General features: G+C 63.9%; 1 protein-coding gene and 1 long non-coding RNA gene across 10 annotated transcripts; one reads left to right on the forward strand and one right to left on the reverse strand.

The window, feature by feature from the left end:
* Positions 1-25: 25 nt before the first annotated feature.
* On the forward strand, positions 26-25,041 carry PFKFB2 (6-phosphofructo-2-kinase/fructose-2,6-biphosphatase 2). Of its 9 annotated transcripts, XM_060178302.1 has the most exons (17): positions 6,425-6,521; positions 6,775-7,035; positions 7,126-7,183; positions 10,694-10,819; positions 11,187-11,283; positions 11,418-11,484; positions 11,814-11,888; positions 12,698-12,754; positions 13,154-13,278; positions 13,864-14,071; positions 14,803-14,949; positions 15,398-15,502; positions 15,860-15,989; positions 16,558-16,620; positions 16,777-16,841; positions 17,293-17,484; positions 23,541-25,041. In XM_060178302.1, the coding sequence occupies exons 4-17, from the start codon at positions 10,708-10,710 to the stop codon at positions 23,601-23,603; spliced, it is 1,506 nt and encodes a 501-aa protein (XP_060034285.1). In that variant the 5' UTR covers positions 6,425-6,521; positions 6,775-7,035; positions 7,126-7,183; positions 10,694-10,707; the 3' UTR covers positions 23,604-25,041. The 9 variants fall into 9 exon arrangements, with proteins under 9 accessions (XP_060034283.1, XP_060034284.1, XP_060034286.1 ...); XM_060178300.1 differs by lacking the exons at positions 6,425-6,521; positions 6,775-7,035; positions 7,126-7,183 and adding exons at positions 26-151; positions 5,406-5,510; XM_060178301.1 differs by lacking the exons at positions 6,425-6,521; positions 6,775-7,035; positions 7,126-7,183 and adding exons at positions 26-151; positions 5,406-5,507.
* LOC132534576 (uncharacterized) lies at positions 20,206-22,116 on the reverse strand. Its single transcript, XR_009546278.1, has 3 exons — positions 22,010-22,116; positions 21,222-21,267; positions 20,206-20,287 (listed from the first exon to the last, which is right to left on the reverse strand). It is a non-coding gene; the product is annotated as an uncharacterized LOC132534576 (long non-coding RNA).
* Positions 25,042-26,005: the final 964 nt, after the last annotated feature.

The following is a 26,005-nucleotide window of genomic DNA, read 5'->3' on the forward strand; positions in this document are numbered from 1 at the left end:
CGCCCGCCGCCACGCCCCCGCCGCCCCCCGCGCCCCCGCCGCCCCCCCCCCCGCGCCCCCGCGCCTCCGTGCACCGCAGCTCCGGGAGGATGCGGGGCGGTGCCCCCCGGAGCCGCCGGAATGCGGTCGGTCGCTTGGGCGGCGGAAGTGAGTCACGGAGCCGCGGCCGGCATGGGATGCCGAGGATGCCACGGCCAGAGGTCACCGGGTCACGGGGGACTGAGTCCTCCAGGCCGGGGGGTGGGGACCTGGGGATGGGGGACCCGGGACGGGGGACAGAGGGACGGGGGACAGAGGGGCAGGGGACAGAGGGACAGGGGGACGGGGGACAGAGGGACAGGGGAACCTGGGATGGGGGACAGAGGGACAGGGGGACGGGGGACAGAGGGACAGGGGGACCTGGGATGGGGGACAGAGGGACAGGGGAACCTGGGATGGGGGACAGAGGGACAGGGGGACGGGGGACAGAGGGGCAGGGGGACAGAGGGACAGGGGAACCTGGGATGGGGGACAGAGGGACAGGAGGACCTGGGATGGGGGACAGGGGGACAGGGGACAGAGGGGCAGGGGGACAGAGGGACAGGGGACAGAGGGGCAGGGGGACAGAGGGGCAGGGGGACAGAGGGGCAGGGGGGCCTGGGATGGGGGACAGAGGGACAGGGGGACATGGGATGGGGGACGGGGACAGAGGGGCAGGGGGACGGAGGGGCAGGGGGACAGAGGGGCAGGGGGACGGAGGGACAGGGGACAGAGGGACAGGGGACAGAGGGGCAGGGGGACAGAGGGGCAGGGGGACAGAGGGGGACGGGGGACAGAGGGGCAGGGGGACAGAGGGACAGAGGGGCGGGGGACAGAGGGGTGGGGGATGGGGGACAGAGGGGCAGGGGGACAGAGGGGCAGGGGACAGAGGGGCAGGGACAGAGGGGCAGGGGACAGAGGGGCAGGGGACAGAGAGGCAGGGGACAGGGGCAGGGGGACAGGGGCAGAGGGGCAGGGGACAGAGGGGCAGAGGGACAGAGGGGCAGAGGGACGGGGGGCAGAGGGACGGGACAGGGGGACAGGGGGACGTGGGATGGGGGACAGGGGGCAGGGGGACAGAGGGACAGAGGGACAGAGGGGCAGGGGGACAGAGGGGCAGGGGGGCCTGGGATGGGGGACAGAGGGACAGGGGGACATGGGATGGGGGACGGGGACAGAGGGGCAGGGGGACGGAGGGGCAGGGGGACGGAGGGACAGGGGACAGAGGGACAGGGGACAGAGGGGCAGGGGGACAGAGGGGCAGGGGGACAGAGGGACAGAGGGGCGGGGGACAGAGGGGTGGGGGATGGCGGACAGAGGGGCAGGGGGACAGAGGGGCAGGGGACAGAGGGGCAGGGGACAGGGGCAGGGGGACAGAGGGGCAGAGGGGCAGGGGACAGAGGGGCAGAGGGACAGAGGGGCAGAGGGACGGGGGCAGAGGGACGGGACAGGGGGACAGGGGGACGTGGGATGGGGGACAGAGGGGATGGGGGACAGAGGGGCAGGGGGACAGGCGACAGGGTGACGGGGACAGAGGGACGGGGACAGAGGGACGGGGAGACGGGGACAGAGGGACGGGGACAGGGGGACAGGGGGATGGGGCACAGGGGCAGGGGGACAGAGGGACAGGGAGACGGGGACAGAGGGATGGGGACAGAGGGACAGGGAGACGGGGACAGAGGGACGGGGACAGGGGGACGTGGGATGGGGGACAGAGGGACAGGGGATGTGGGACAGGGGGACGTGGGATGGGGACAGAGGGACTGGGGGACATGGGACGGGGGACAGACGGACCAGTGACAGAGATGGGGTGACCAGGGACAGGGAGACGGGGGACCCGGGACAGGGGACAGACGGACCAGTGACAGAGACGGGGTGACCAGGGGCAGGGGGACAGGGACACGGGGTGGCCAGGGACAGGGGGACACGGGGTGGCCAGGGACAGGGGGACACGGGGTGGCCAGGGACAGGGGGACACGGGGTGGCCAGGGACAGGGGGACACGGGGTGGCCAGGGACAGGGGGACACGGGGTGGCCAGGGACAGGGGGACACGGGGTGGCCAGGGACAGGGGGACACGGGGTGGCCAGGGACAGGGGGACACGGGGTGGCCAGGGACAGGGGGACACGGGGTGGCCAGGGACAGGGGGACACGGGGTGGCCAGGGACAGGGGGACACGGGGTGACCAGGGACAGGGGTATGGGGTGACCAGGGACAGAGAGACGGGATGACCAGGGACAGGGGGACGTGGTACCAGGGACAGGGGGACGTGGTGCCAGGGACAGGGGGACGGGGTGACCAGGGACAGAGAGACGCGGTGACCTGGGACAGAGAGACGGGGTGACCAGGGACAGGGGGACAGAGAGACGGGGTGACCAGGGACAGGGGGACAGAGAGACGGGGTGACCAGGGACAGGGGGACACGGGGTGACCAGGGACAGGGGGACACGGGGTGACCAGGGACAGGGGGACGGGGTGACCAGGGACAGGGGGACGGGGTGACCAGGGACAGGGGGACACGGGGTGACCAGGGACAGGGGGACACGGGGTGGCCAGGGACAGGGGGACACGGGGTGGCCAGGGACAGGCGGACATGGGGTGACCAGGGACAGGGGGACACGGGGTGGTCAGGGACAGGGGGACACGGGGTGGCCAGGGACAGGGGAACACGGGGTGGCCAGGGACAGGGGGACACGGGGTGGTCAGGGACAGGGGGACACGGGGTGGCCAGGGACAGGGGGACACGGGGTGGCCCGGGACAGGGGGACACGGGGTGGCCAGGGACAGGGGGACACGGGGTGGCCAGGGACAGGGGGTGGCCAGGGACAGGGGGACACGCGGTGACCAGGGACAGGGGGACACGGGGTGGCCAGGGACAGGGTGACACGGGGTGGCCAGGGACAGGGGGACACGGGGTGGCCAGGGACAGGGACACGGGGTGACCAGGGACAGGGGGACACGGGGTGGCCAGGGACAGGGGGACACGGGGTGGCCAGGGACAGGGTGACACGGGGTGGCCTGGGACAGGGGGACACGGGGTGGCCAGGGACAGGGACACGGGGTGACCAGGGAGAGGGACACGGGGTGGCCAGGGACAGGGGGACACGGGGTGACCAGGGACAGGGTGACACGGGGTGACCAGGGATTGGGGTATGGGGTGACCAGGGACAGAGAGACTGGATGACCAGGGACAGGGGGACGTGGTACCAGGGACAGGGGGACGTGGTGCCAGGGACAGGGGGACGGGGTGACCAGGGACAGAGAGACGCGGTGACCTGGGACAGAGACGGGGTGACCAGGGACAGAGAGACTGGGTGACCAGGGACAGGGGGACAGAGAGACGGGGTGACCAGGGACAGGGGGACACGGGGTGACCAGGGACAGGGGGACGGGGTGACCAGGGACAGGGGGACGGGGTGACCAGGGACAGGGGGACACGGGGTGACCAGGGACAGAGAGACGCGGTGACCTGGGACAGAGAGACGGGGTGACCAGGGACAGAGAGACGGGGTGACCAGGGACAGGGGGACAGAGAGACAGGGTGACCAGGGACAGGGGGACAGAGAGACGGGGTGACCAGGGACAGGGGGACACGGGATGACCAGGGACAGGGGGACACGGGGTGACCAGGGACAGGGGGACGGGGTGACCAGGGACAGGGGGACACGGGGTGACCAGGGACAGGGGGACACGGGGTGACCAGGGACAGGGGGACACGGGGTGACCAGGGACAGGGGCACACGGGGTGGCCAGGGACAGGGGGACACGGGGTGGCCAGGGACAGGGGGACACGGGGTGGCCAGGGACAGGGGGACACGGGGTGACCAGGGACAGGGGGACACGGGGTGGCCAGGGACAGGGGGACACGGGGTGCCAGGGACAGGGGGACACGGGGTGGTCAGGGACAGGGGGACACGGGGTGGTCAGGGACAGGGGGACACGGGGTGGCCAGGGACAGGGGGACACGGGGTGGCCCGGGACAGGGGGACACGGGGTGGCCCGGGACAGGGGGACACGGGGTGGCCAGGGACAGGGGGACACGGGGTGGCCCGGGACAGGGGGACACGGGGTGGCCCGGGACAGGGGGACACGGGGTGGCCAGGGACAGGGGGACACGGGGTGGCCAGGGACAGGGGGACACGGGGTGGCCAGGGACAGGGGGTGGCCAGGGACAGGGGGACACGCGGTGACCAGGGACAGGGGGACACGGGGTGGCCAGGGACAGGGGACGGGGTGAAGGTGGGGGGGAAGAGGACACAGGGACTGGGGGGACAGGGTGAGGGCGGGGGGGGGACAGGGCGCCTGGTGTCAGGCCCTGGCGGGCAGGTTTCCGAGTCGGGGACTGACAGGACGGAGGTAGCCGGTCCGGCCGGCGCCTGGAAAGCGGGTCTCCGGGAGGGGACGGAGGGAGCAGGGAGGAAGCGTCTCCCCCGACGTTTCAGCCCCCGACAGCCCGCTGCCCGCATCGCGCTCTCAGCCCGCTCTCGCGAGAGCACGTCAGAGTGAGGCCGGTAGCCCCGCCCACAGCCGGCCCGGTCGCTTAGCGACGCGTCGGGCCCCGCCCCGGGGATCCGCGGCGCCATTGGCCGGTGCTTGTCCGGGGGCGGGTCCGAGGGGCGGGGCCTGGGCACGTGACCGGCGCCTGGGCTCGGCCTGCGGTTCCGGTTCGGGAGGGAGGCCGTGGGGTCCCCGGTGAGGGTGAGGGAGAGGGAGAGGGAGAGGGAGAGGGGGCGGCCGGCCGGTGGGCTTGCGGCCCGGGCCCGGTCTGGCGCTGCAAGGCCGGTGACACCTGTGTCCCCCCCCCCCCGGGTCGGCCGTTCGCCGTCGGCGCCTGAGACTCCTGCAGGTGATGTTGGGGAGGCCGCCTCCTGCGGCGGGGGCGGAGGGTGAAGCTGGGTGCCGGGCTCGGGGGTCCCCAGGCGGCCGCGGGTGGGCAGGGCAGGGGTGCCGGGCGTGCACCGCGCGGGCGCGGCTGCAGCGGGGTGCCCACCGCAGAGGGCACGCTGGAGACCTGCCCCTTCGCCGCCTGCTGCCTGGTGCTGCTGCCCGGCCTCACGGAGCGGCCCGCCCGCCCGCCCCGCTGCTGCCCCTGGCCCACCTAGACTCGCGAGCTGCAGCCTGAGGCCAGGAGGGAACTTGGATAAGCCTCTTAGGCCGATTAATTTCGTCGCCCGGCGTGTGGGGTGGCGGGGAGGTCACGGTGACAGCAGGCACTGTGTGCATGCCCGAGACGCCCGAGACGCCCGAGGCTGCGGCCTTGTCAGTGGGGAGACGAGTGGAGAGGCGAGGGCTGGGGGACCTGTCTCGGACCAGGGTTCCGTCTGGCTCGGTTCTTTTCACTGAGGGATGCCTCCTCTCCTTTCTCACACCCAGTTCACACCTTCCAGACACCTGAAGAGCTGCCATGTCTGCGAATCCCGCACCTTCCCCACAGAACGACGGCAGCAATGAACTCAAAATCTCAAGTCTTCGAACCACAGACAAGAAATGTAGTGAGTTCTGGAAACGATGGGTGGCTGTCTCCCGGGATTTCGTCTGGGAGAGACGGTTGTAGTTCTAGATTTTGCTGCTGGGTGGAAGTGGGAACCCATGCCTTGCCGGGAGAACGTAAAAACAGTCTGCGGGGAGCATTTCCTGCAAGTAGGCTCAACGCGGCGTCTCTCGCCAGGGCTGGATGGACGCTGGTGTGGCCAGCCGCCTCGTCCTCAGCTATCTGTGTCTCTCAGGGCGCTCTGCCGCTGGGGCGCTGCGAGAGGCAGGCCAGCTGTGCAGGAATGCCCGAGGCACACGCTCCCGTCATTTGCGCTAAGTTTTGTGAGGCTGTCGCACACTGGGAATCGAAGGTCGGAGGCTGTGGCTCGTTCTAGCGGACCCCGACATCGGGCTTCTCATCCAGGGAGGCCCCTGACCCGGCCCAGTGCAGGCTTTGTCATCTGCAGACTGACTTTACCTGCGGGCTCGTTCTGGAGTTTCTCCACCCAGTCTTTTACTATTTACTTTTTCACTACCAGAGCACCACTCAGCTCTGTCTCACGGCGGTGCCAGGGATGGAAACTGGGGCCTCTGAGCATCAGGCATGAGAGACTTCTGCAGAACCAACCACTCTGGAGTCTCCCTGGAAGAGACAGCAGGTGGTTTGCAGAGAGGAAGGAGGCATCATCCTCCACCCCCTTGGGCACTTCCAGAGTATTATCACAGGCTGCACGACTAGCTCAGGCCAGAGGGTCCAGGGCAGCGGGCGCCCAGACACGTAGGCCGCTCTCAGCACTGCAGGCTGCTCCGCTGCTTGTGGGCTGCTGCTCTCCTCTGGAACACTGTCGTCGGGCCTCCTCACTCGCCGGTTATGTCCACCTGCAGGTGGAGTTAGCTGCTGGCACCAGATAAGGAAATGTCTCCTGGCCAGAGCTGTCTCCGGCACCTTGACCGCGGCCTTCCTCCCGCGCCATCTCTGCTTCACTTAGCACCCTCGGGCCTGCTGTTTGGTCTGCAGCACAGGCTGCCAGGTGTGGCCCTGGGGTTGGCACAGCTCTGTGACTAGGACACCGGGTACTGAGGACAAACTGGGCAGAGTAACTGGATACCCCACAAGCTGCTCCGTCCCTCCCGGGAGACAGCTGTGTCGGTGTGGTGTTTGGTGCAGTTTCTGGGATCTACCTGCCTTTGAATCTTGGGGTTGCTGCCGGGACGGATGTGCACTGACGAGCTGCTTGCTCAGGCCCCTCAAACCTCCTCAAACCTCAGTTTCCTCTTTGCTAGGTGGGACGCTAGGGTGCCTGCTTGAGAGGGATGTGAGAATCACGGGAGTAAATGCTCAGAAAAGTACTAGACGCGTGGGGTGTGACACCTGTCACCGTGACCCTGCCGGGAGGTGAGGTGGATGATTCTGAGCCTTGTGCTAGGAGCCCTCTATTCAAAGAGCTCTGTGAAGAGTTCCGTCTTCAGTGAAGGCTCTCCTCCTCTGGTTTGTAGTGGCGTAGCCTAGATTCTGAGGACCTGTGGTGCACACTGTGAAGAGAGGTGAGGGAACAGCTGGGGTGGGGTCGGCAGTGGTGGAATCTGGCTCTGCCCAAGCCCGGAGTCATCCAGGCTCTGCTTTGGCCTCCACAGGAATCAGCTCTCCGCCGTCTCAGCTCTCCTGCGCTGTCTGCCTTGAGGACTCTAACTAGTGAGGAAGCCTCACTCCCTGAGCTTCTCCCACCCTCTTATTCTCGGAGTTCTCCTTCCCGTTCCCCACCCCCCGCCCCCGGAAGCCTTGGGGCGTCCTGAAGCCCCAGCCTGCACTTACTCTGCTGTCTCCTCACAGATGAGCTGGGGGCCACGGGTGTCCTAGTCAGAGGTAGTTCTCTTCTCTCCCTCTCATTTTCCTGTGTCTTGGAGCAGGCTCCTGGCCATCAGGCTGTGGCTGTATTAACAGCAGAGCCCTGTCCCCTTGCTGCTAATCACGCCTGTGGTGGGGCTCTGAGGAGTGAAACCTGCGAGAGAGCCTTCCTGGCAGTGGCTGGGAAGAGTGGCGTAGGTGCTGAGAAGGCATCTTCCGGGCACTACTCAGGCTCTGTCAAAACGCCTGCAGTGCTGGGTTTTGTTTTTTGTTTTGATAGGACAGAGAGAAATTGAGAGGGGAAGGGACGATAGGGAGAAAGAGACACCTGCAGCTCTGCACGCGGGGGCTCGAACCTGGGTCCTTGCACGTGGTGACGTGTACACTCAACGTGTCTCGAGCGTGCCACCACCAGGCCCCTCTGTTTTTCCATTTGTGAATATGTTGGGTATGTCTGGACGGGCTCATACAAAAGCAGTTCATGCTCACGAAAAGTCAGCAGCCAGGAGAGCAAGACACAGAACAGTCCGGTGACTTCCCACCCGCTTACCAGGTGCTTTCTTGCTGTGCTGTGCACACTCAGGGCCTTGGGTTCGCTCCGTTCTGTCCCGTGGCCCTTTGCTCGTGCCCACCGTCTCGACTGCCCCTCCGTACAGTGTGGCGTGTGGTGTGTGGCTGTGCAGCTTCCCCCGCAGGCATCTGGTCGCGTCCTTGACACGCTCCCGCCCGTGTGGCAGCGAGCGGGCGAGGTGGCACACGTGGCGACACTGGCGGTCTTCGAGCTCTCCCGCCTAAGCTCTTGCTGGCCTCTCAAAGTGCTGGTGACGGTGGCACTGTGAGCAGGAGCTTCTGGCACACAGAAACACGGACTTTGTTTTTTTCTGGCTGCTGCAGTGAGCAGACAGCTTCATTCCTAGCAGTCAACAGGTTCCATGACAAAAGAAAGAGTTCATTCAGAAACAGGCTGCAGTAGGCAGCACCCACGCCAAAATACTGGGCCTATTCGATCGATGAGAGCAGTGATCACGGAAGACCAGGAGCTACTGTCCTCGGCCGGTCAGGCTCGGAGTAGGGAGCGTGGAGGTGATCACCACATGGCCCCTGCCTTAGGAAGCTGCTGACTGGGACCCAGCAGGCAGCTAGGAGTCTGGGCAGAGCCCTGACCTTGACTTGGGCTGCAGGGGTGCAGACAAAGCTCATCCTGTCTCCGGCTTGGGGTTTCCTGTCTGTAGGAGGAGGCACACGGCCGAGCTCTCGCTTCTTCCTGGTGTGTTCATGAGGTCACAGTGAGAGTGAGTTAGCCCCGTTCGGCGAAGGCAGGGGAACCTCCCGTCACTGGAACGGTGCTTTACATCGTCCTCAGTCGTGAGCACAGAAAGGGTGAAGGTGGCGGCTCTGTTTTTAAGCAGGCAGGACCGGTGACAGCGGGAGACGTGGTTGAGAGTGGGGCTTGGGAGGTGTGTTGAAGGCTCCCGGGGCTGGACGTTGCTGTTTCCTTTGCTCAGCACTGTCCACCCGCTTTGACAAACACAAGCAGGCGATTCTCCGGTGTGCAGCTCCCAGTACCAGTCCGTTTTGAGCTCACGGTCTACAGAGTGTAGGCAGCGTAGGCGTGGAGGTGCTGGCAGCGAGGAGAGTCGAGGTGGGTTGAAAGGACATCTGCTGCTGGGGGCTTGGTGCTCCCGACGGGGCAGCTGGCAGTCACGGGCTGCTCCAGCTGGGGCTCTGGGCTGGGGCATCTCGAGCACATGGTGGGCAGAGGCAAAGGCACATGTCCTCCCGGCCTAGCAGCCCCCTCCCCAGCACCTTGGGGCCTCCAGTAGTTCCCCTTCCTTCTGTTCCTTAGCCTGGCCCTCCTGTCCACATTTCTCGGGCTTTGCTCCATCCCTTTCTCAGTGTAAAGACACCATTCATACCTGGGATCCCTCCTACCGAATGTGCCTTAGCCTGTCAGGTCACCCTGTCTCAGGACAGAGTGCACCCTCAGAGGGACAGCCTGTGAGGCCTGCCCTGGGGACCCGGGGGACCAGATGTCTCCAGACCTTCCAGAGTCTTGACCCTCAGTGCACGGCCCTCCCTCTGCTCCTGGGGCGCCATGGACCCAGGAGTCACTCGGGGGCGGGGGGGGGGGGGACAGATTTGGTGATTAGCTGGAAGGAAGCACACAGTCTGGAACATGAGGCGGCAGCTCCTCTGAGATTCTCTGCCTGCCTAAGGCCAGTCACATGTCCTCTCAGCCTCTGCTTCACCCTGCGTCCCAGAGTATCCCCTGTCACTTGCTCAGGACGGCAGGCCTGTCATGTCCTGGCGCCCACACTGCCTGCTCTTCCGTGTGGCGGCTGGAGTCCAGCCCTGCCATGACCTCCCCGTAGAGCATGTCCTAAGTTCACGTGGCTCCAGGTCAGGAGTGCGGCTCGTGACCAAGGCTTGCAGGACCAGTACTGCTGTGCTGGAAGGCTCACATGTGGTCCCTGTGCCACCCTGTGGGTGTCCTCTGGATGGGGTTCACATGGGGGAGGGTGGCCCTGTGCTTATGGTTTCTGCCTCCTCAGAGCAGCCCCCTAGCACAGCCCCCCACATCCCCCCAAGTTCAGCCCCCCAGCAGAGCCTCTCACCTCCCCACCCCCCCAGTCAGCCCCTCTGACCAGCCCCTGGGCCAGCCCCCCAGCATAGCCCCCCTGGCACAGCTCCTGGGCCATCCCCCCCAGCTTAGCCCCCTAGGCACAGCCCCCCGGCACAGCCCCCTGGCACACCCCCCAACACAGCCCCCTGGCACAGCCCCCCGGCACAGCTCCCCTGGCACAGCCCCCCCAGCACAGCCCCCTGGCACAGCCCCTCTGGCACAACCCCCAGCACAGGCCCCCCAGAACACCCTCCCCAGCACAGCCCCCTGGCACATCTCCCCGGCACAGCCCCCCGGCACAGCCCCCTGGCACAGCCCCCCTGGCACAGCCCCCTGGCACAGCCCCCCTGGCACAGCCCCTCTGGCACAACCCCCAGAACAGCCCCCCCCAGAACACCCCCCCCAGCACAGCCCCCCTGGCACATCTCCCCCGGCACAGCCCCCTGGCACAGCCCCCCTGGCACACCCCCCCGGCACAGCCCCCCAGCACAGCCCCCCTGGCACACCCCCCCGGCACAGCCCCCCCGGCACAACCTCTGGCACAGTCTTCTCCTGAGCCTGATGCCTCTCTGCAGGCATAGTTGATGGCCCGGGTTCCGTGACTCTTTCGCTCTGAGGGGTTCTGCCTCCTGCGTCTTTGGCCATGTGGGCTCTCAAGGACCAAGGACCCTCCAGACGTCCCGCAGGACAGACAGACACCCCCCGCGCCACTTAGCTCTCCTGTGCCCCCACAGCCTGGGCCTCCTACATGACCAACTCCCCGACTCTCATCGTGATGATCGGTCTGCCTGCCCGCGGCAAAACCTACATGTCCAAGAAGCTCACCCGCTACCTAAACTGGATTGGGGTGCCCACCAAAGGTGGGGCCTGTTGGGGAGGGGGTGTGTGGGGCTCCCATCTGAAGCCACAGGAAGGTCCCCCACCACACAGCCTCACCCAGGCGCCTTGGATGGGGGGAGCCTTTCCTAGAGCTGAGCACAAACAGCGTGAGCCTCCCCAGCTCCGGAGCTGTGGCCCCGGCCTCCCTCACTGGCCCTTGGTCCCCCATTGCTGCCCCCAGCCCCCTCCCTCACTGGCCCTTGGTCCCCCATCGCTGCCCCCAGCCCCTGTGCCCTCTGGGGAGTGGGGCTGGCTCCCACAGTGACCCTACACCCAGTGCCACAGCCCTCAGCACCAGCATCCCTGGGGGCCATGCGGCTTTCACTGAAGGGTGGGCTATCCCTGCAGTGTTTAATCTTGGTGTGTATCGGCGGCAAGCAGTCAAGTCCTATCAGTCCTATGACTTCTTCCGACACGACAACGAGGAGGCCATGAAGATCCGCAGGTGAGTCTGCCAGGCCTGGCCCGGGGCTGGTGTGCCCTGAGCTGAGTGGCCAGTGTGACGGGCGGTCCTTTGGGGCCAGGGGTGTGGGCCTCCTGTAGTGCTGCCTCTGGCTGACCGTCTGCCGCGTGTGACAGGCAATGTGCTCTGGTGGCGCTGGAAGACGTGAAGGCCTATCTCACGGAGGACAGCGGGCAGATCGCGGTGAGCGCGGCCACACACCACCCACTTCCCGGCTACCTCCTGCCCCAGCCCTGCCCCTGTTCACTTCCTGTTCCCCCACCCTGACCCCTGTCCACCACCTGCCCTGCCCACCTCCTGCCCCCCACCCTGCCTCCCTGCCCACCTCCTGCTCCCCCACCCTGCCTCCCTGCCCACCTCCTGCCCCCCCACCTCCTGCTCCCCCACCCTGCCTCACTCTCCACCTCCTGCCCCCCCACCCTGCCTCCCTGCCCACCTCCTGGCCTCCCCCAGCACTCCCCCCTCCCTTGCTTCCAATCCACCCTCTGCTCACAGCTCACCACCCTTCCCAGGTGTTTGATGCCACCAACACCACCCGAGAGAGGAGGGACATGATCCTCAACTTCGCCAAGGAGAATTCCTTCAAGGTTGGCTGACTCCACGCAGGGAGGGCCAGGGCCTGCACGCTGGGGGTGAGAACAGGGCGGCTGTGGCCATCCCTCCAGGCTTGCTGTGTGTCCCCCCCAGGCTGCAGTGCCCCCCACACCCAGGGTTACTATCTCCCCTCCAAGAGCTGCAGTGCCCTCCAGGTCGCTGTGTCTTCTCCGGGGCTGCTGCCCCCAGCCCTGCGCCCGACTTAGCAGTCTCTCTCCAGGCTCTTAGACCCTGGGTCTGTGTGGTCAAAGCCCTGGGGATGGAGGTAGAACTGTTTTTTTGTTTGTTTAGATTTTTTAGGTTATCTTTATTTATTTGATAAAGACAGCCAGAAATCAAGGGGAAGGGAGAGATAGAGAGGGAGACAGAGAGACACCTGCTTTCCCCCTGCAGGCAGGGACCGGGGGTTTGAACCTGGGTCCTTGTGTATGGTAACAAGCATTCAGCTAGGTGTGCCACCCCCACCCCCGATCTTTTATTATTTATTTATTTATTTATTTATTTATTGGACAGAGATAGCCAGAAACTGAGAGGAAGGGGAGATGGACAGGGGAGAGACAGAGAGACACCTGCAGTTCTGCTTCACCACTTGTGAAGCTCTCCCCCTGCAGGTGGGAACCGAGGGCTTGAACCCTGGTCCTTGTACATGGTAACATGTGCGCTCAACCAGGTGCACCACTGCCCGGCCCTGGTTTGTAAATGGGGGACCGAGAAACCCAGTGATGGGCTGGGGGTGTGCATGGGGCGGGGTCTGGGTGTTTTGGGGTCATCCTCTGGGTCCGTCTGTCTCCCATCCTGTCAGGTGTTCTTCGTGGAGTCCGTCTGTGATGACCCTGAAGTCATTGCGGCCAACATCCTGGTGGGTCTCCCCTCCCGCACCCCCCCAGCTCAGGGGGGCACTCAGCAGGTGGGCTGGTCTGTTGGCCGCTGCCTGGTCCTGGCTGTTAGGGAGCTCCTTCCCACTGACAGGGCCCACCTGGGCTTCCTTATGCAGGGAGTCCCACAGGCTGTCCCAGGCCTCATCAAGAGCAGGTCTGAGTGCTCACACAGCTGTACCTGCCGTGGGGGGCGGGCGGCATTCTGTCCCCAGGAAGCAGAGAGCTTGAGGCTGGGACCCTCTTGGCCCCGTGACTGTCCCGGTCTCTCCACCAAGCGAGACACTGATGCCTCCTACCCCTCCTGTGGCTGGCACGACTGGCACCTACGTGAAACCCTCTCCATGTCCAGCCTCTGAGCAGACCCCTCTCCGTGGCTGCAGGAGGTGAAGGTGTCCAGCCCAGACTATCTCGAGAGGGACCAGGAGAACGCGATGGAGGACTTCCTAAAGAGAATAGAGTGCTACAAGGTCACCTATCAACCCCTAGACCCGGACAACTATGACAAGTAAGGGCCAGGCCTGGCCTGAGGGCCTGTGACCGGGCTCCCCCAGCACCCAGGCCTGCCAGGCACACTCACCAGGTGGCGGCCTGTGGTTGGACGTGCTCTTGACAGTGGTCAGCCCAGCTGAGAGTGGCTGCTCAGACCGGCTGGGAGCTGAGTCGTGGGTCTGTGGCTGCCAGAGCTTGACCACTGGTCTGGAGCTGCCAGGAGCTCGGCCGCCAGTCCAGACCCGCTGGGAGCTCGACTTGGTGCCTGATTGACAGTCTGTGAAGTCAGTTGTGTGTGTGGACCAGTAGTGAATGTGTCAGAGCACAGGTCACGCTCACACGAACATCTGTCCACAAACACGAAGGTGCCATGCTGCACACAGTCACGCATGCACACGGGTGACGCCTGTGTGGCTGGTGCGTGAAGGACTCTGTCTGCGGGTCCCTGGGCCCGGCCGTCTCTCTGCACGTGCCGTGCCCAGGGAAAGGCGCTGACCGGTGAGCACTCGTGCATCTTACCCACCCGGCCCCTGCGGAGTGGGAGGCGTGCGCCCCGCCACACCCCCAGGTCCCACCCAGGAACATCTCCGCTCTGTCCCAGGGACCTGTCTTTCATCAAGGTGATGAACGTGGGCCAGCGGTTCCTGGTGAACCACGTGCAGGACTACATCCAGAGCAAGATCGTGTACTACCTCATGAACATCCACGTGCAGCCCCGCACCATCTACCTCTGCCGGCACGGCGAGAGCGAGTTCAACCTGCTGGGGAAGATCGGCGGAGAGTCCAGCCTCTCCACACGGGGCAGGCAGGTGGGCGTGCAGGGAGGCAGGCGGGTGTGCAGGGAGGCAGGCAGGGGGTGTGCAGGGAGGCAGGTGGGCGTGCAGGGAAGCAGGCAGGTGGGCGTGCAGGGAGGCAGGCAGGGGGTGTGCAGGGAGGCAGGCAGGGGGTGTGCAGGGAGGCAGGCAGGGGTGTGCAGGGAAGCAGGCAGGTGGGCGTGCAGGGAGGCAGGCAGGGGGTGTGCAGGGAGGCAGGCAGGGGCGTTCAGGGAGGCAGGCAGGGGTGTGCAGGGAGGCAGGCAAGTGGGCACCTGATACAGGACAGGTAGGGATGAGAGGCCAGCAGGTGGGCACTCGGCAGGTGGATGCTTGCAGGGGACAGGCAGCGGGCCTCTCAGCAAGGGCCTGGGTGAGGAGAACGTGTGCAGGACTGGTTCCCTCAGAGCAGCCCCCGCTGCGTGTTGGCGTGACTCCTGCAGGCACGCCTCCTCCCGGGTTGGTAAGGCTGATGTGGTGTGACCACATGGTGCTGACTGCGTCTGCCACGCTGCCTTTACAGGTCAGCTCGGCATCTCGTTCCCTCACAGACCTTCGTTTCTGGTTTGGGGAGCAACGTGGTGGCCCTGCAGTTGCGTCTCTTGCCTGAGGCTTTGAGGTCCCAAGTCCAGTCCTCCGCACCCTCAGCCAGGGGGTGATGCTCTGTCTCCTTCTCTTCGTGTCACTAGAATAAAGTGAAACACTGAGAATTGCGCTTCCCGCCCCAGTTTGCACAGGCCCTGAGGAGCTTCCTGGAGGAGCAGAAGATCGTGGACCTGAAGGTGTGGACCAGCCAGCTGAAGCAGACCATCCAGACGGCCGAGTGCCTGGGGGTGACGTACGAGCAGTGGAAGATTCTCAACGAGATCGATGCCGTGAGTGGGGAGCTCCTGGGGGCGGACATCGGTGTGGGAGCCCAGAGATCCGGGGCCAGCGCCCACCACCGTGATGCCCACCGGCCGCTCCCCTCAGGAGGCTCCGCACCTCTCTGTGGGCTTTCCACGTGGCAGGAGGAGCTGGTCACCGGCCCCTCCACACCTCCCACACCACGCGGTTCTGGGAGAGCCTTCCCAGAGGGCTCCTTGGCAGCCTCCTGTCCTTCAGCACAGACTCGGGCATTCATTTCCCATCCTTCCGCGGCTGCCCTGTGCTGCCAGGCAGTCTGCCCCCCCAGCACCTCCCGCACGCTTCCCGCCCCTCCCCCTACTGGCCTCTGACCTCAGCTCCTCGGGTGGGCAGCCGTGGCACCCTCAGCTGTGGCCCAGCTCCCACCAGCCGCCGCCTCCCCGGTGGGCCAGCCCAGCCCCTCTGCCTGCCTCGCAGGGCATGTGTGAGGAGATGACCTACGCGGAGATCAAGGAGCAGTACCCAGAGGAGTTTGCCCTGCGGGACCAGGAGAAGTTCCTGTACCGCTACCCGGGCGGGGAGGTGAGCTCTGGCGGCCCAGCCTGTGCCGGACGCTTGGCTGGAAGAGGGCGCCCGACTGGGACACCAGGGAGGGTGGTGGGGCGTCCCTCTGTCCATCCTGCGTGAGAGCTTTCTTCTCTGCCAAATGTTCCTGCAAGTGACCCCCACCCTCTGCGGAAGCCACAGGTAAACATGGGGCTGTGGGGGGATGCTGCAGGGACCAGGCCCTGTGTGCTGACCCCGCTTCCTCTCTTGTCTGGGCTCTTCCGCTTCAAGTGATGGGGAGACAGCAGGCAGCACTTCAGGGGGCTGCGGGCAGGAGGTGCAGTGGCCCTCAGTACCACCCAGCGTGGCCTCAGCCTGCCGTCTCTCCCCCAGTCCTACCAGGACCTGGTGCAGCGGCTGGAGCCGGTCATCATGGAGCTGGAGAGGCAGGGCAACGTGCTGGTTATCTGCCACCAGGCTGTCATGCGCTGCCTACTGGCCTACTTCCTGGACAAGGGCGCAGGTGCGGGCAGTGCTTGCGGGGTGGGGTCCTCATAAGCACTGGGGACAACTCTTGGGGGAAAGAGCCACCGGGGTGGGGTGGGGGGCTAAGGCAAGTGTCCCAGGCAGCCCGGTCCTGGCCATCACTGACTGAGCGCTCCGTGGGCGGCACAGCGGGGCTCCCAGCAGCTACCCTGCAGCGCCTGGGCCTGTCTGCTGCCACACTGCCATGGGGGCTCAGGAAGGGGCTGAGCGCTCCGCCTGCTGCTTGGCCATGGGCAGAACAAGTCTGGGAGCCTCCTCTGGGCCCCTTCTGTGTCTGGCCGCCCACCCACCCGGGTCTCTGAGAATCCAGAACTGCCGTGGGCCCAGGAGAATCTCCCCTCCGTGGGTACTGCTTATTTGCACGGAAGCTTCCCAAACGGCTCTCGTCTTGCTCAGTTCACCGGCAGCTGACCGGAGACTTCTCTGGAGGGGGTCTCACAGGGCGGAGGGCAGAGGGCATCCACTGACTGAGCACGCTCCGTGCAGCACAGCGGGGCTCCCAGTGCCTGGCCCCCGCTGAGGCCCCTCACGCCTTCTGCTTCCAGACGAGCTCCCTTACCTGCGCTGCCCCCTGCACACCGTCTTCAGGCTGACTCCTGTGGCCTATGGTAAGAAGACACCAGCTGGCTTTCTGTCCTCTGGGCTCCCTCAGCCCTGCACAGCCTCCTGGTGGGGGCTGGGTGTACTTGGGGTACGCAGTCTCGGGAGTGGAGGGCTGCTGCTCGGAGCCCTCGGCTGAAGTGCTTCTCTTCCTGCTTCCTCAGGGTGCAAGATGGAGACCGTCAGCCTCAACGTGGAGGCTGTGGACACACACAGAGACCGGCCACCCGTAAGTGTTTCCTGCAGGCAGCCCCTTGACCGTTGGGACCCCGGCCATCAGGAGCGGGGGTCCAGGGCCCCGCATCCTCTTACTTCCAAATGGAGGAGATGCTGGAGGCACCCGTCATGCATCTCAGCCTCGGGCTGGGCTCCGGGGACACCCGTTTCTGGGGGTGGGCAGCTGGGTTCTCACGGTGCCTCCTGGGAGGCTCCTCGGACAGCAGGGCCAGGGGCCGAGTTCCAGGCCAGTGCAGGGCTCCCCCCGGTGTGCGAACCTGATCTGCAGCAGCTGTTGGGGCACCCCCGTGGCGCTGACTACACAGGGCCGCCGGGTAGCCCCTTGGCGCGGCCATGCACAGGAGGGGCTGGCAAGGTGGCGGTGGACGCAGGCTTTGTGTGACCTGGACGAACGGGCTCTGGCTTGGCTTTCATGTGTGTGGTGTCCCTCCGTTTCCAATCAGAACAGCCTCCCCAAGAGCCAACCCCCTGTAAGGATGAGACGGAACAGCTTTACGCCTCTGTCCAGCTCGGATACGATAAGGCGTCCACGAAATTACAGTGTTGGCAGCCGGCCCCTCGAGCCCCTCAGCCCTCTCCAAGCCCTGGACGCGCAGGACGGGGCCGACAGGCCGAAGACCCGAGTCAGCATTCCGGTGGCATGACCTCGTGTCCCCAGCCCGGTCTCCCCGCTGCTTGTCCACCTCCTGGGCCGAGCCTGGGGCCGTGGGTGGCCAGAGGGTGGCTTATGGGTTGCGTGCTCCCACTCCGCCTCTGGTCTGTCCTGGCCCTGAACTCAGTCCCGATCTGATAGGGGTCACGTCCACCCACTGTCCCATCTCTGTGTGGCCCACCACCTGCCCCCATCCTTCCCCACCCTGAGTTTTCCCCATCCCCAGTGTCGCCGTGCTGCATGGCTGTCCTGTGTGTGTGGAAGGCAGACTGGGCTTCCTGAGGCCCTGCCCGGGAGCCTGCTTGCCCATCTGTGTCCGTCCTCTCCAGAACGTCCATTGCTGCAGGCAGAGACGTTGGCCGGCATGTGTGGAAGTGTCAGGGTGTCTGTTCCCATCAGGACGCAGGGGCGAGGGTGAGGAGAGCAGTAGACAGCCCCTCTGCCACCCTCACCACCTGGACAAGACCCACGAGCTGGCGCTGGCGCTGCTCCAGGCACAGGCAGAGAAGCTCTCTCTATAAAGCTGGGCGGCACTTCCCAGTAGCTCCCAACATGTCCTCTCCTGTGGGCGAATCGTCTTTCACAAGTAGCAGTTTTTCTGATTGGACAGAGCTAGGGGAATTCCCTTACCAGCGTGTCCCTCTGCCAGTGTTCAGGGCAGTCCTGGGGTCACATGCCGCCGAGCTCAGGCTGCTTGCTTGTTCTTCCCTGCTGCTGCTCTTCCTCCGTGTGGCCCCAGGTGGCCCGCACCTCGCCAAGCATGGAGCCCTCTCTCTGCCACCTGGGCCCCGGGGGCCAGCTCGGGAGCCCGTTTCCTGAGCTGTTACCAGCAAAGAGCTAGTGGGGCTGCAGCATTCAGTTTATTGGTGCAGGGCCGGGGAGACAGCACAACGGTTTGCAAAGACTTTCAAGCCCGAGGCTCTGCACCACCACTAGCCGTAACTGAACAGAGCTCTAGGTAAATAAGTACATCTAGAAACAAAGGTGAACAGTGTTTTAAACACCTGGTAGAAAGCGGAGACACGAGAGAGACGCTCTGTTCTAGTGTGTTCAAAGCTGAGAAGAATCCAGTGATGACTGTAGAGGACCGCTGGTCCTCCTCCTACCCCTCAGGGTGGCACTGAGCTCTCACCGACTCTCGGAATTGCCTTTGGTTTGGTTTTGGCCAGAAGTTGCTTTGTCATTCAGAAATAGGGTATCTCTTGGAAACATGCCCTGTGCTCAGGCCTACCTGCCACCACTGTGTGTTTTCTTGTCTGGAGCTAGAGTAAGGGATGCACGGTATTTGTAGCTCATGTGTGCGCTTGCCTGTTTCAAGATTCTGGCTGTTTCCTCTTCGAGGCACTGGCACCGTCAACTAGTATCTGTCGTGTGGAGATAAGCCCGCCTGCGTGTCTCTGGGAGCAGGAGCTCTGAGTCTGCGCGTGGCTCTTTGTGCTCGGGGGCGCCAGGAACAGTGGGTCGTGTCCGAGAGGATGTGTCTGCTGGGGATCTCTGTTATGCGTGCTGACTTGTGTCTTAAGCGTTTTCCCTGAGGGCCTGTCTGCTGCCCCCTGTGATGCCTGACAAGCTGGAGGACCCCCTCCCTTGGGCCTGGGTGGCTGCCTGCTTCCTGCTTGGGACGACTCAGCCTGTCTCCAAGAGCAGAAGGAACCAGGAATCCTGAGGGAACTGTTGCACGCTGGTTTTTAATGAGCAGCTTCTGTTAGGGCAGCAGCAGGTGCTGGTCTGTAGATAGTGACGGGTGTGTCCCCTGCATGGGGTCAGTAGCCTCAGCTCGGGATACAGCTTGCCGCCGGGTGCCTGGGACACTCCGACACTCCCTCAGCCTCGTCTTCTAGTACCAGCCCCAGCAGGCTCTCTGTGCTGTGTTGTTTTCATGTATATGTCTGTAGCCATATATAATTCACATATGTAATTTCAAAGACGTGGAGAGAAATTGAGAGGGAGAGGCCCTTACAGCAGGGCTTCAGCGTCCATGAAGCTCCCCTTCTGCAGGCGGGGACCAGGGGCTTGAACCTGGGTCCATGTACACTAATGTGTGTGCTCAAGCAGGTGTGCCACCACCGCCCCTCTTGTTTTTATTGCCACCTGTGTTGTCGCTGGGGCTCGGTGCCTACACAATGAACCCACTGTTTCTGGCTGTCATTTTTGCCCTTTATTAAAACGTGAATGGCCGCTCTGTCGGGAGCACTTCTGCCCCAGCCTCCACTGGGGAATGGGGTGTCCACTGGGGAATGGAGCGTCCACTGGGGAATGGGGTGTCCACTGGGGGATGGGGTGTCCACTGCGCATGTCCTGTTGTTAGTCTGCTGTGCATCCGGCTGTCCCCAGTCCAGTTGGAGTGCAGGGACACTGCATTTAGAGACTGGCCGTGGGGGGTGGTGGCAGGGCTCCCGGGGCCTGGGACCAGCCTTTCCCTTCTCAGTGTGTTGACGTCTCATTTGCTGGTGAGTGGTCTCTTTGTTTTAAAATATTTAAATGAAAAAGTAGGAGCCAGAAAGAAAGGTACAGAGAAAGACCAGAGCACTCACTGCTGAGTTCTGGCTGATGGTGGCACTGGGGATTGAACCTGCAACCTCAGAGCCTCAGGCAGGGACTTTTGTAGAACCACCATGCTGTCTCTCCAGGCTTGCTTGCAAGCTCTTTGTAACTTCTTTCCTCACTGTGGCTTAACCCCTCTGGGCCAAGTTTTCCAGACAGAGGGCGGGAAGGTAGGAAGGAATGTCACCATGGCGCTGAAGCTCCCCCAGTGCTGGGGTTGGCAAGCATGCAGAGCAGAGACCCTCCCACAGCTGAGCTCAGGCCCCAGGGCAGCAGAGCAGAGACCCTCCCACAGCTGAGCTCAGGCCCCGGGGCAGCAGAGCAGAGACCCTCCCACAGCTGAGCTCAGGCCCCGGGGCAGCAGAGCAGAGACCCTCCCACAGCTGAGCTCAGGCCCCGGGGCAGCAGAGCAGAGACCCTCCCACAGCTGAGCTCAGGCCCCAGGGCAGCAGAGCAGAGACCCTCCCACAGCTGAGCTCAGGCCCCAGGGCAGCAGAGCAGAGACCCTCCCACAGCTGAGCTCAGGCCCCAGGGCAGCAGAGCAGAGACCCTCCCACAGCTGAGCTCAGGCCCCGGGGCAGCAGAGCAGAGACCCCTCCCCACAGCTGAGCTCAGGCCCCAGGGCAGCAGAGCAGAGACCCTCCCACAGCGGAGCTCAGGCCCCGGGGCAGCAGAGCAGAGACCCCTCCCCACAGCTGAGCTCAGGCCCCGGGGCAGCAGAGCAGAGACCCTCCCCACAGCTGAGCTCAGGCCCCAGGGCAGCAGAGCAGAGACCCTCCCACAGCGGAGCTCAGGCCCCGGGGCAGCAGAGCAGAGACCCTCCCACAGCTGAGCTCAGGCCCCGGAGCAGCAGAGCAGAGACCCCTCCCCACAGCTGAGCTCAGGCCCCGGGGCAGCAGAGCAGAGACCCCTCCCCACAGCTGAGCTCAGGCCCCAGGGCAGCAGAGCAGAGACCCTCCCACAGCTGAGCTCAGGCCCCGGGGCAGCAGAGCAGAGACCCTCCCCACAGCTGAGCTCAGGCCCCGGGGCAGCAGAGCAGAGACCCTCCCCACAGCTGAGCTCAGGCCCCAGGGCAGCAGAGCAGAGACCCTCCCACAGCGGAGCTCAGGCCCCGGGGCAGCAGAGCAGAGACCCTCCCACAGCTGAGCTCAGGCCCCGGGGCAGCAGAGCAGAGACCCTCCCCACAGCTGAGCTCAGGCCCCGGGGCAGCAGAGCAGAGACCCTCCCCACAGCTGAGCTCAGGCCCCAGGGCAGCAGAGCAGAGACCCTCCCACAGCGGAGCTCAGGCCCCAGGGCAGCAGAGCAGAGACCCTCCCCACAGCTGAGCTCAGGCCCCAGGGCAGCAGAGCAGAGACCCTCCCACAGCTGAGCTCAGGCCCCAGGGCAGCAGAGCAGAGACCCTCCCCACAGCTGAGCTCAGGCCCCAGGGCAGCAGAGCAGAGACCCTCCCACAGCTGAGCTCAGGCCCCAGGGCAGCAGAGCAGAGACCCTCCCACAGCGGAGCTCAGGCCCCGGGGCAGCAGAGCAGAGACCCTCCCACAGCTGAGCTCAGGCCCCGGGGCAGCAGAGCAGAGACCCCTCCCCACAGCTGAGCTCAGGCCCCGGAGCAGCAGAGCAGAGACCCCTCCCCACAGCTGAGCTCAGGCCCCGGGGCAGCAGAGCAGAGACCCCTCCCCACAGCTGAGCTCAGGCCCCGGAGCAGCAGAGCAGAGACCCCTCCCCACAGCTGAGCTCAGGCCCCGGAGCAGCAGAGCAGAGACCCCTCCCCACAGCTGAGCTCAGGCCCCGGAGCAGCAGAGCAGAGACCCCTCCCCACAGCTGAGCTCAGGCCCCGGGGCAGCAGAGCAGAGACCCCCCCCCCACACACACACACACACAGCTGAGCTCAGGCCCCGGGGCAGCAGAGCAGAGACCCCCCACACACACACAGCAGAGCTCAGGCCTCGGGGCAGCAGAGCAGAGACCCCCCCACACACACACACAGCTGAGCTCAGGCCACGGGGCAGCAGAGCAGAGACCCCCCCACACACACACACAAAGCTGAGCTCAGGCCACGGGGCAGCAGAGCAGGGACCCCATGCCCCCCTGAGCTGTGGTGCCACCCAGGATGCATGGTTCAGTTACGTTGCAGTGACAGCAGGGACTCCGTGGGATGGTGGTGGGTTTGCTGCCAGAGGCAAGTGCTAATGGCCTGCTGACCCGCCTCTGGCTGGGTGGAAGTGCTAGACGCCACGTGGAGGGGCTGGGCAGCTGCGTGGAGGGCTCCCGCAGACTTCCTGCCACGACCCTGTAGTAGAAGGACGGCATCTGGCAGCGGCTGACTCAGGTCCCCGTGACATACGCAGTGTGTGTGGGATGTGTCTGGGCTGGTGTGAAGACTGAGCTAATAAAATCCTACCTGAACCTGCCGGGTGGCTTTGGGTGCTTTGTGTTATGGGTGGCGCTCCCCACTCAGACCCCTACCCCACTGAGCATGACCACGACGCTGATGGAGCCCGGAGCCAGCCAAAGTCCTGGACAGTCAACATGGGGTCCTGGGTGGCACCACAGTCTCCTGCCCCCTTTGGGGAGGTGCTGGGAGGCAAGAAAGCTTGGTCCTTCACCTTTAAGTCTCCAAGAGCCAAGCTGCATTAGGCTGCACTGCCAGGAGCCCCAGGAGCATCCGAGAACTCAGCCTCTTGTAAACGAGGTCCAACGGGCCTTAGTGAAGTGACCAACGGCTCCCTGGACAGGCTGCTTGGCCATGTGCACACCTCCCAGGTTCGAGCCCCGCCCTCACTGCATTGAAGGGAGCTTCCAGGCTGTTGCCACTTTCCCTCTATGCCTTTCTGTCTCTGTCTGTCTGTCTATCTACCTGTTCTTAAACAGATGCCAACCAGCTGTCTAGAAGGTGCCCCTCCCTTACCTAGGCCAAGTGCAGGCTTCCCTGACACCCTGAGGAGGGTGCCTGGCGCTGCTCAGCCCCCAGCCACCCCCTGGCTGCTGGGCCAGCCTTCACTCTAGCAAGACCCCTAGTCTAGGTGACCAGGAGAGTTTCTTAGCTGATGGTGCTCAGTCCTATTCTAAGGGGAGGTGTGAGCTTGGTGACTGTGCAGATGGTGTCACCATGACTGTGAGTCCCTCAGTACCAGGTCACCGGGTGCCCAGAGCCAGCACGCCCACACCCAGTGCCCACCTCTTCTCACAGCAGGGGCTGGCATCAGGAAGCCATGCCCGGCCAGGGCACAGCTGGCCTGTCCAGGGTCCTCCCAGAGCTGTGTGCTCCCCAAGGCAGTCACACCAGGTGTGTGTGTGTGTGTGTGTGTGTGTACGTCCCCTGGCCTGCCCTGACCCTCCCTCTGCCTAGCTGGACACCATGTGGCCTGTGTGTGTTGGCCCCAGGTGTCCCCTGGCCTGCTCTGACCCTCCCTCTGCCTAGCTGGACACCATGTGGCTTGTGTGTGTTGGCCCCAGGCGTCCCCTGGCCTGCTCTGACCCTCCTCTTCCTCTCCCTAGGTGGACACCATGTGGCCTATGCAGAGACGCCCCACGACAGCACTCTTCAGCCCGAGGTCCTGATGTGGGAGTCACTGAGAAGCAGGACAGCAGGGCTGACAGCCAAGCAGAAACTAGACATTGGGACCATCAGAGGCGGCCTAGGACAGTGTCACTGCCACCCTTCAGGCCTAGTGGCCTCATTGACTTATCTGAAAAACCCTTCCCCCAAAATGATGACCAACTTAAAGCCGTTCTTTCACTGTCTCTGCAGGGTGTGGCCTTGGCCAAGCTAGCCTCTCCCGAGACCGTCCCAAGGAGGTCCCCACGGGCCCCCGACCCTGGGCGGCTCCCCACAGCCTCCTGCCAGAAGTAAGGGACAGAATCCCCTGAGACTACAGTCCTCTGGCTTCCCTCTCACAGTGATGGGAGGGCAGGCAGTCACCTCTTTGCTTGAAGAAACTTTTCTTGTTCCAGATCCTTGGGGGCAGGACCTGGTGTAGGACTTGCCCATGGGCGCTCGTCCTGGGCTCTTGGAGTGTCCATCCTCTGAGCTCTCAGGGCGCACTCTGCTCCCCTCCTGCTGGCAGGGATCACACCCTGCCGGCTGTGCCAGGGGCAGGAAGGGAGCAGTGAGCAGTGTCTCTCCTACCATGAGGCCAGAGAAGGCCTCTGTGGTAGCACTCTGGCGCATGTGGTGACCTAGCTCACCTCTCCTCACCTGGGGGCCAGGTGGGGGCTCCAGGCCTCAGTGCTGCAGCCTCCTGGCTCAGAGGCCCCAGGGGACCATGCGCTGGGTCTGCCATGGCCAGGGGCATGTCCAGCTCTGCTCCCAGGGGAGGTGTAGGCGCCTGAGCATGCTGTGTCTTACATGAGCTGTTTCCATTTCCTTGCCGTCCACAGAAGCCCACTGGCCAGGCCAGGGGGTGTGGCCACTGGACAATGCCAGATGCCCTCCCCAGGCTGGTGATGCCCACCCTGAGGCGGCTGAGCTGCGGGCAGCTCGGTACTCACCGCCAGGGTCTGGTCAGTGTGTCTAGTGGCCGCAGGCAAAACAAAAATGGTCAAGCGCCTGTGGCGATGGCTCCCAGCACGTAGCTTCCTGCTCCTGTGAGCGGTGGGCGGCTCACACTCACTCACTTATTTATTGCTCCATCCATCAGGGTGCTTCAGTCCCACGGTAGTGTCTGCATGTCTCTAGTCAGACTGTGGGGTCTCTGTCATCTGGGTTGGGTGAGGGCTCAGGGAGCCCATGGTCCTGAGGCAGGTCACTCAAGGACACCAGCCGTCCTCCCTCGGGACTGGACCATGCTGAGGCGGGGGCGGGGAGGGGGGTCTAAATGTTTTCTCGCTCATTTTGAGTATAAATGGAGAGATGCATTTCTGTGGAGGAGCCTATCTCCTGGATAAATAAAATGCTGAGATGTGTGAGGAATGCATATTGCTTCTGTAATAAGAGAGGCAATAAAAGTTATTTTTCATTAAAATAATAGTTTTAAAATAAAAGTTCTTGCAAAAGGTCTGTATTGTGTATGGTTCTTACCATGTAATGGATGCTTTGATACACAGCACAAACTATCAGTAACACCTACAGTAGGTTTGAGAAAAGCTTTAAATGATTCTCAGGTTATTAGCTTGCGTATTTCTAGCTGGTGGTTTCCACTGGCCTGGTCTCTCTCACTCTCTCAAATCCTTTTAAAAAAGAAAAGAGAGCAGCTTGCTTGGTAAGGTGTCTGCTTTGCCTCCCTCACAATCCTGGCTTGGGACCCCAGGACAGAGACAGCGGCTGGCAGCATGAAGGCTCTGGGGGGCTTTGCTGTCACGTCACAGAGAGAGGGAGAGGGAGAGGGACTCAGCCTGGAGCAGTGAAGCCCCAGTGTGTGTGTGTGTGTGTGTATGAAGCCCCAGTGTGTGTGAGTGAGTGTGTGTGTGTGTGTGTGTGTGTGTGTGTGTGAAGCCCCAGTGTGTGTGTGTGAGTGTGTATGAAGCCCCAGTGTGTGTGAGTGTGTGTGTGTGTATGAAGCCCCAGTGTGTGAGTGTGTGTGTGTGTGAAGCCCCAGTGTGTGAGTGTGTGTGTGTGTGTGTGTGTGTGTGTGTGAAGCCCCAGTGTGTGAGTGTGTGTGTGTGTGTGTGTGTGTGTGTGTGAAGCCCCAGTGTGTGTGTGTGTGTGTGTGTGTGTGAAGCCCCAGTGTGAGTGTGTGTGTGTGAGTGTGTATGAAGCCCCAGTGTGTGTGTGAGTGTGTGTGTGTGTGTGTGTGTGTGTGAAGCCCCAGTGTGTGTGTGTGTGTGTGTGTGTCAAAGTCAGCCTGGAGCAGTGAAGCCCCAGCAGCAATGACCAAATGGGAAGGAGAAGGGGAGACCAGTTCCACATCAGCCACCCTCTGCCCTGTGTGACATGAGCCAGCTTTGCAGCTACTGGGTCAGTTGTTTCTGCCTCTCCAGGAGGTGGTGCCCTGGCTGGAGCTCTGGGCTCTGAACATGAGGCC

This window comes from Erinaceus europaeus, chromosome 19 (genome assembly GCF_950295315.1).
Source record: "Erinaceus europaeus chromosome 19, mEriEur2.1, whole genome shotgun sequence".
Taxonomy (NCBI): domain Eukaryota; kingdom Metazoa; phylum Chordata; class Mammalia; order Eulipotyphla; family Erinaceidae; genus Erinaceus; species Erinaceus europaeus.

Bases quoted from the DNA above. Each gene is read 5' to 3' on its own strand.
- PFKFB2 (XM_060178298.1), top strand. From the start codon at position 6,407: ATGTCTCCTGGCCAGAGCTGTCTCCGGCACCTTGACCGCGGCCTTCCT. The intron at 11,284-11,417 runs GTGAGTCTGCCA...CGCGTGTGACAG, and splicing joins GAGGCCATGAAGATCCGCAG to GCAATGTGCTCTGGTGGCGC. The intron at 11,485-11,813 runs GTGAGCGCGGCC...CACCCTTCCCAG, and splicing joins AGGACAGCGGGCAGATCGCG to GTGTTTGATGCCACCAACAC.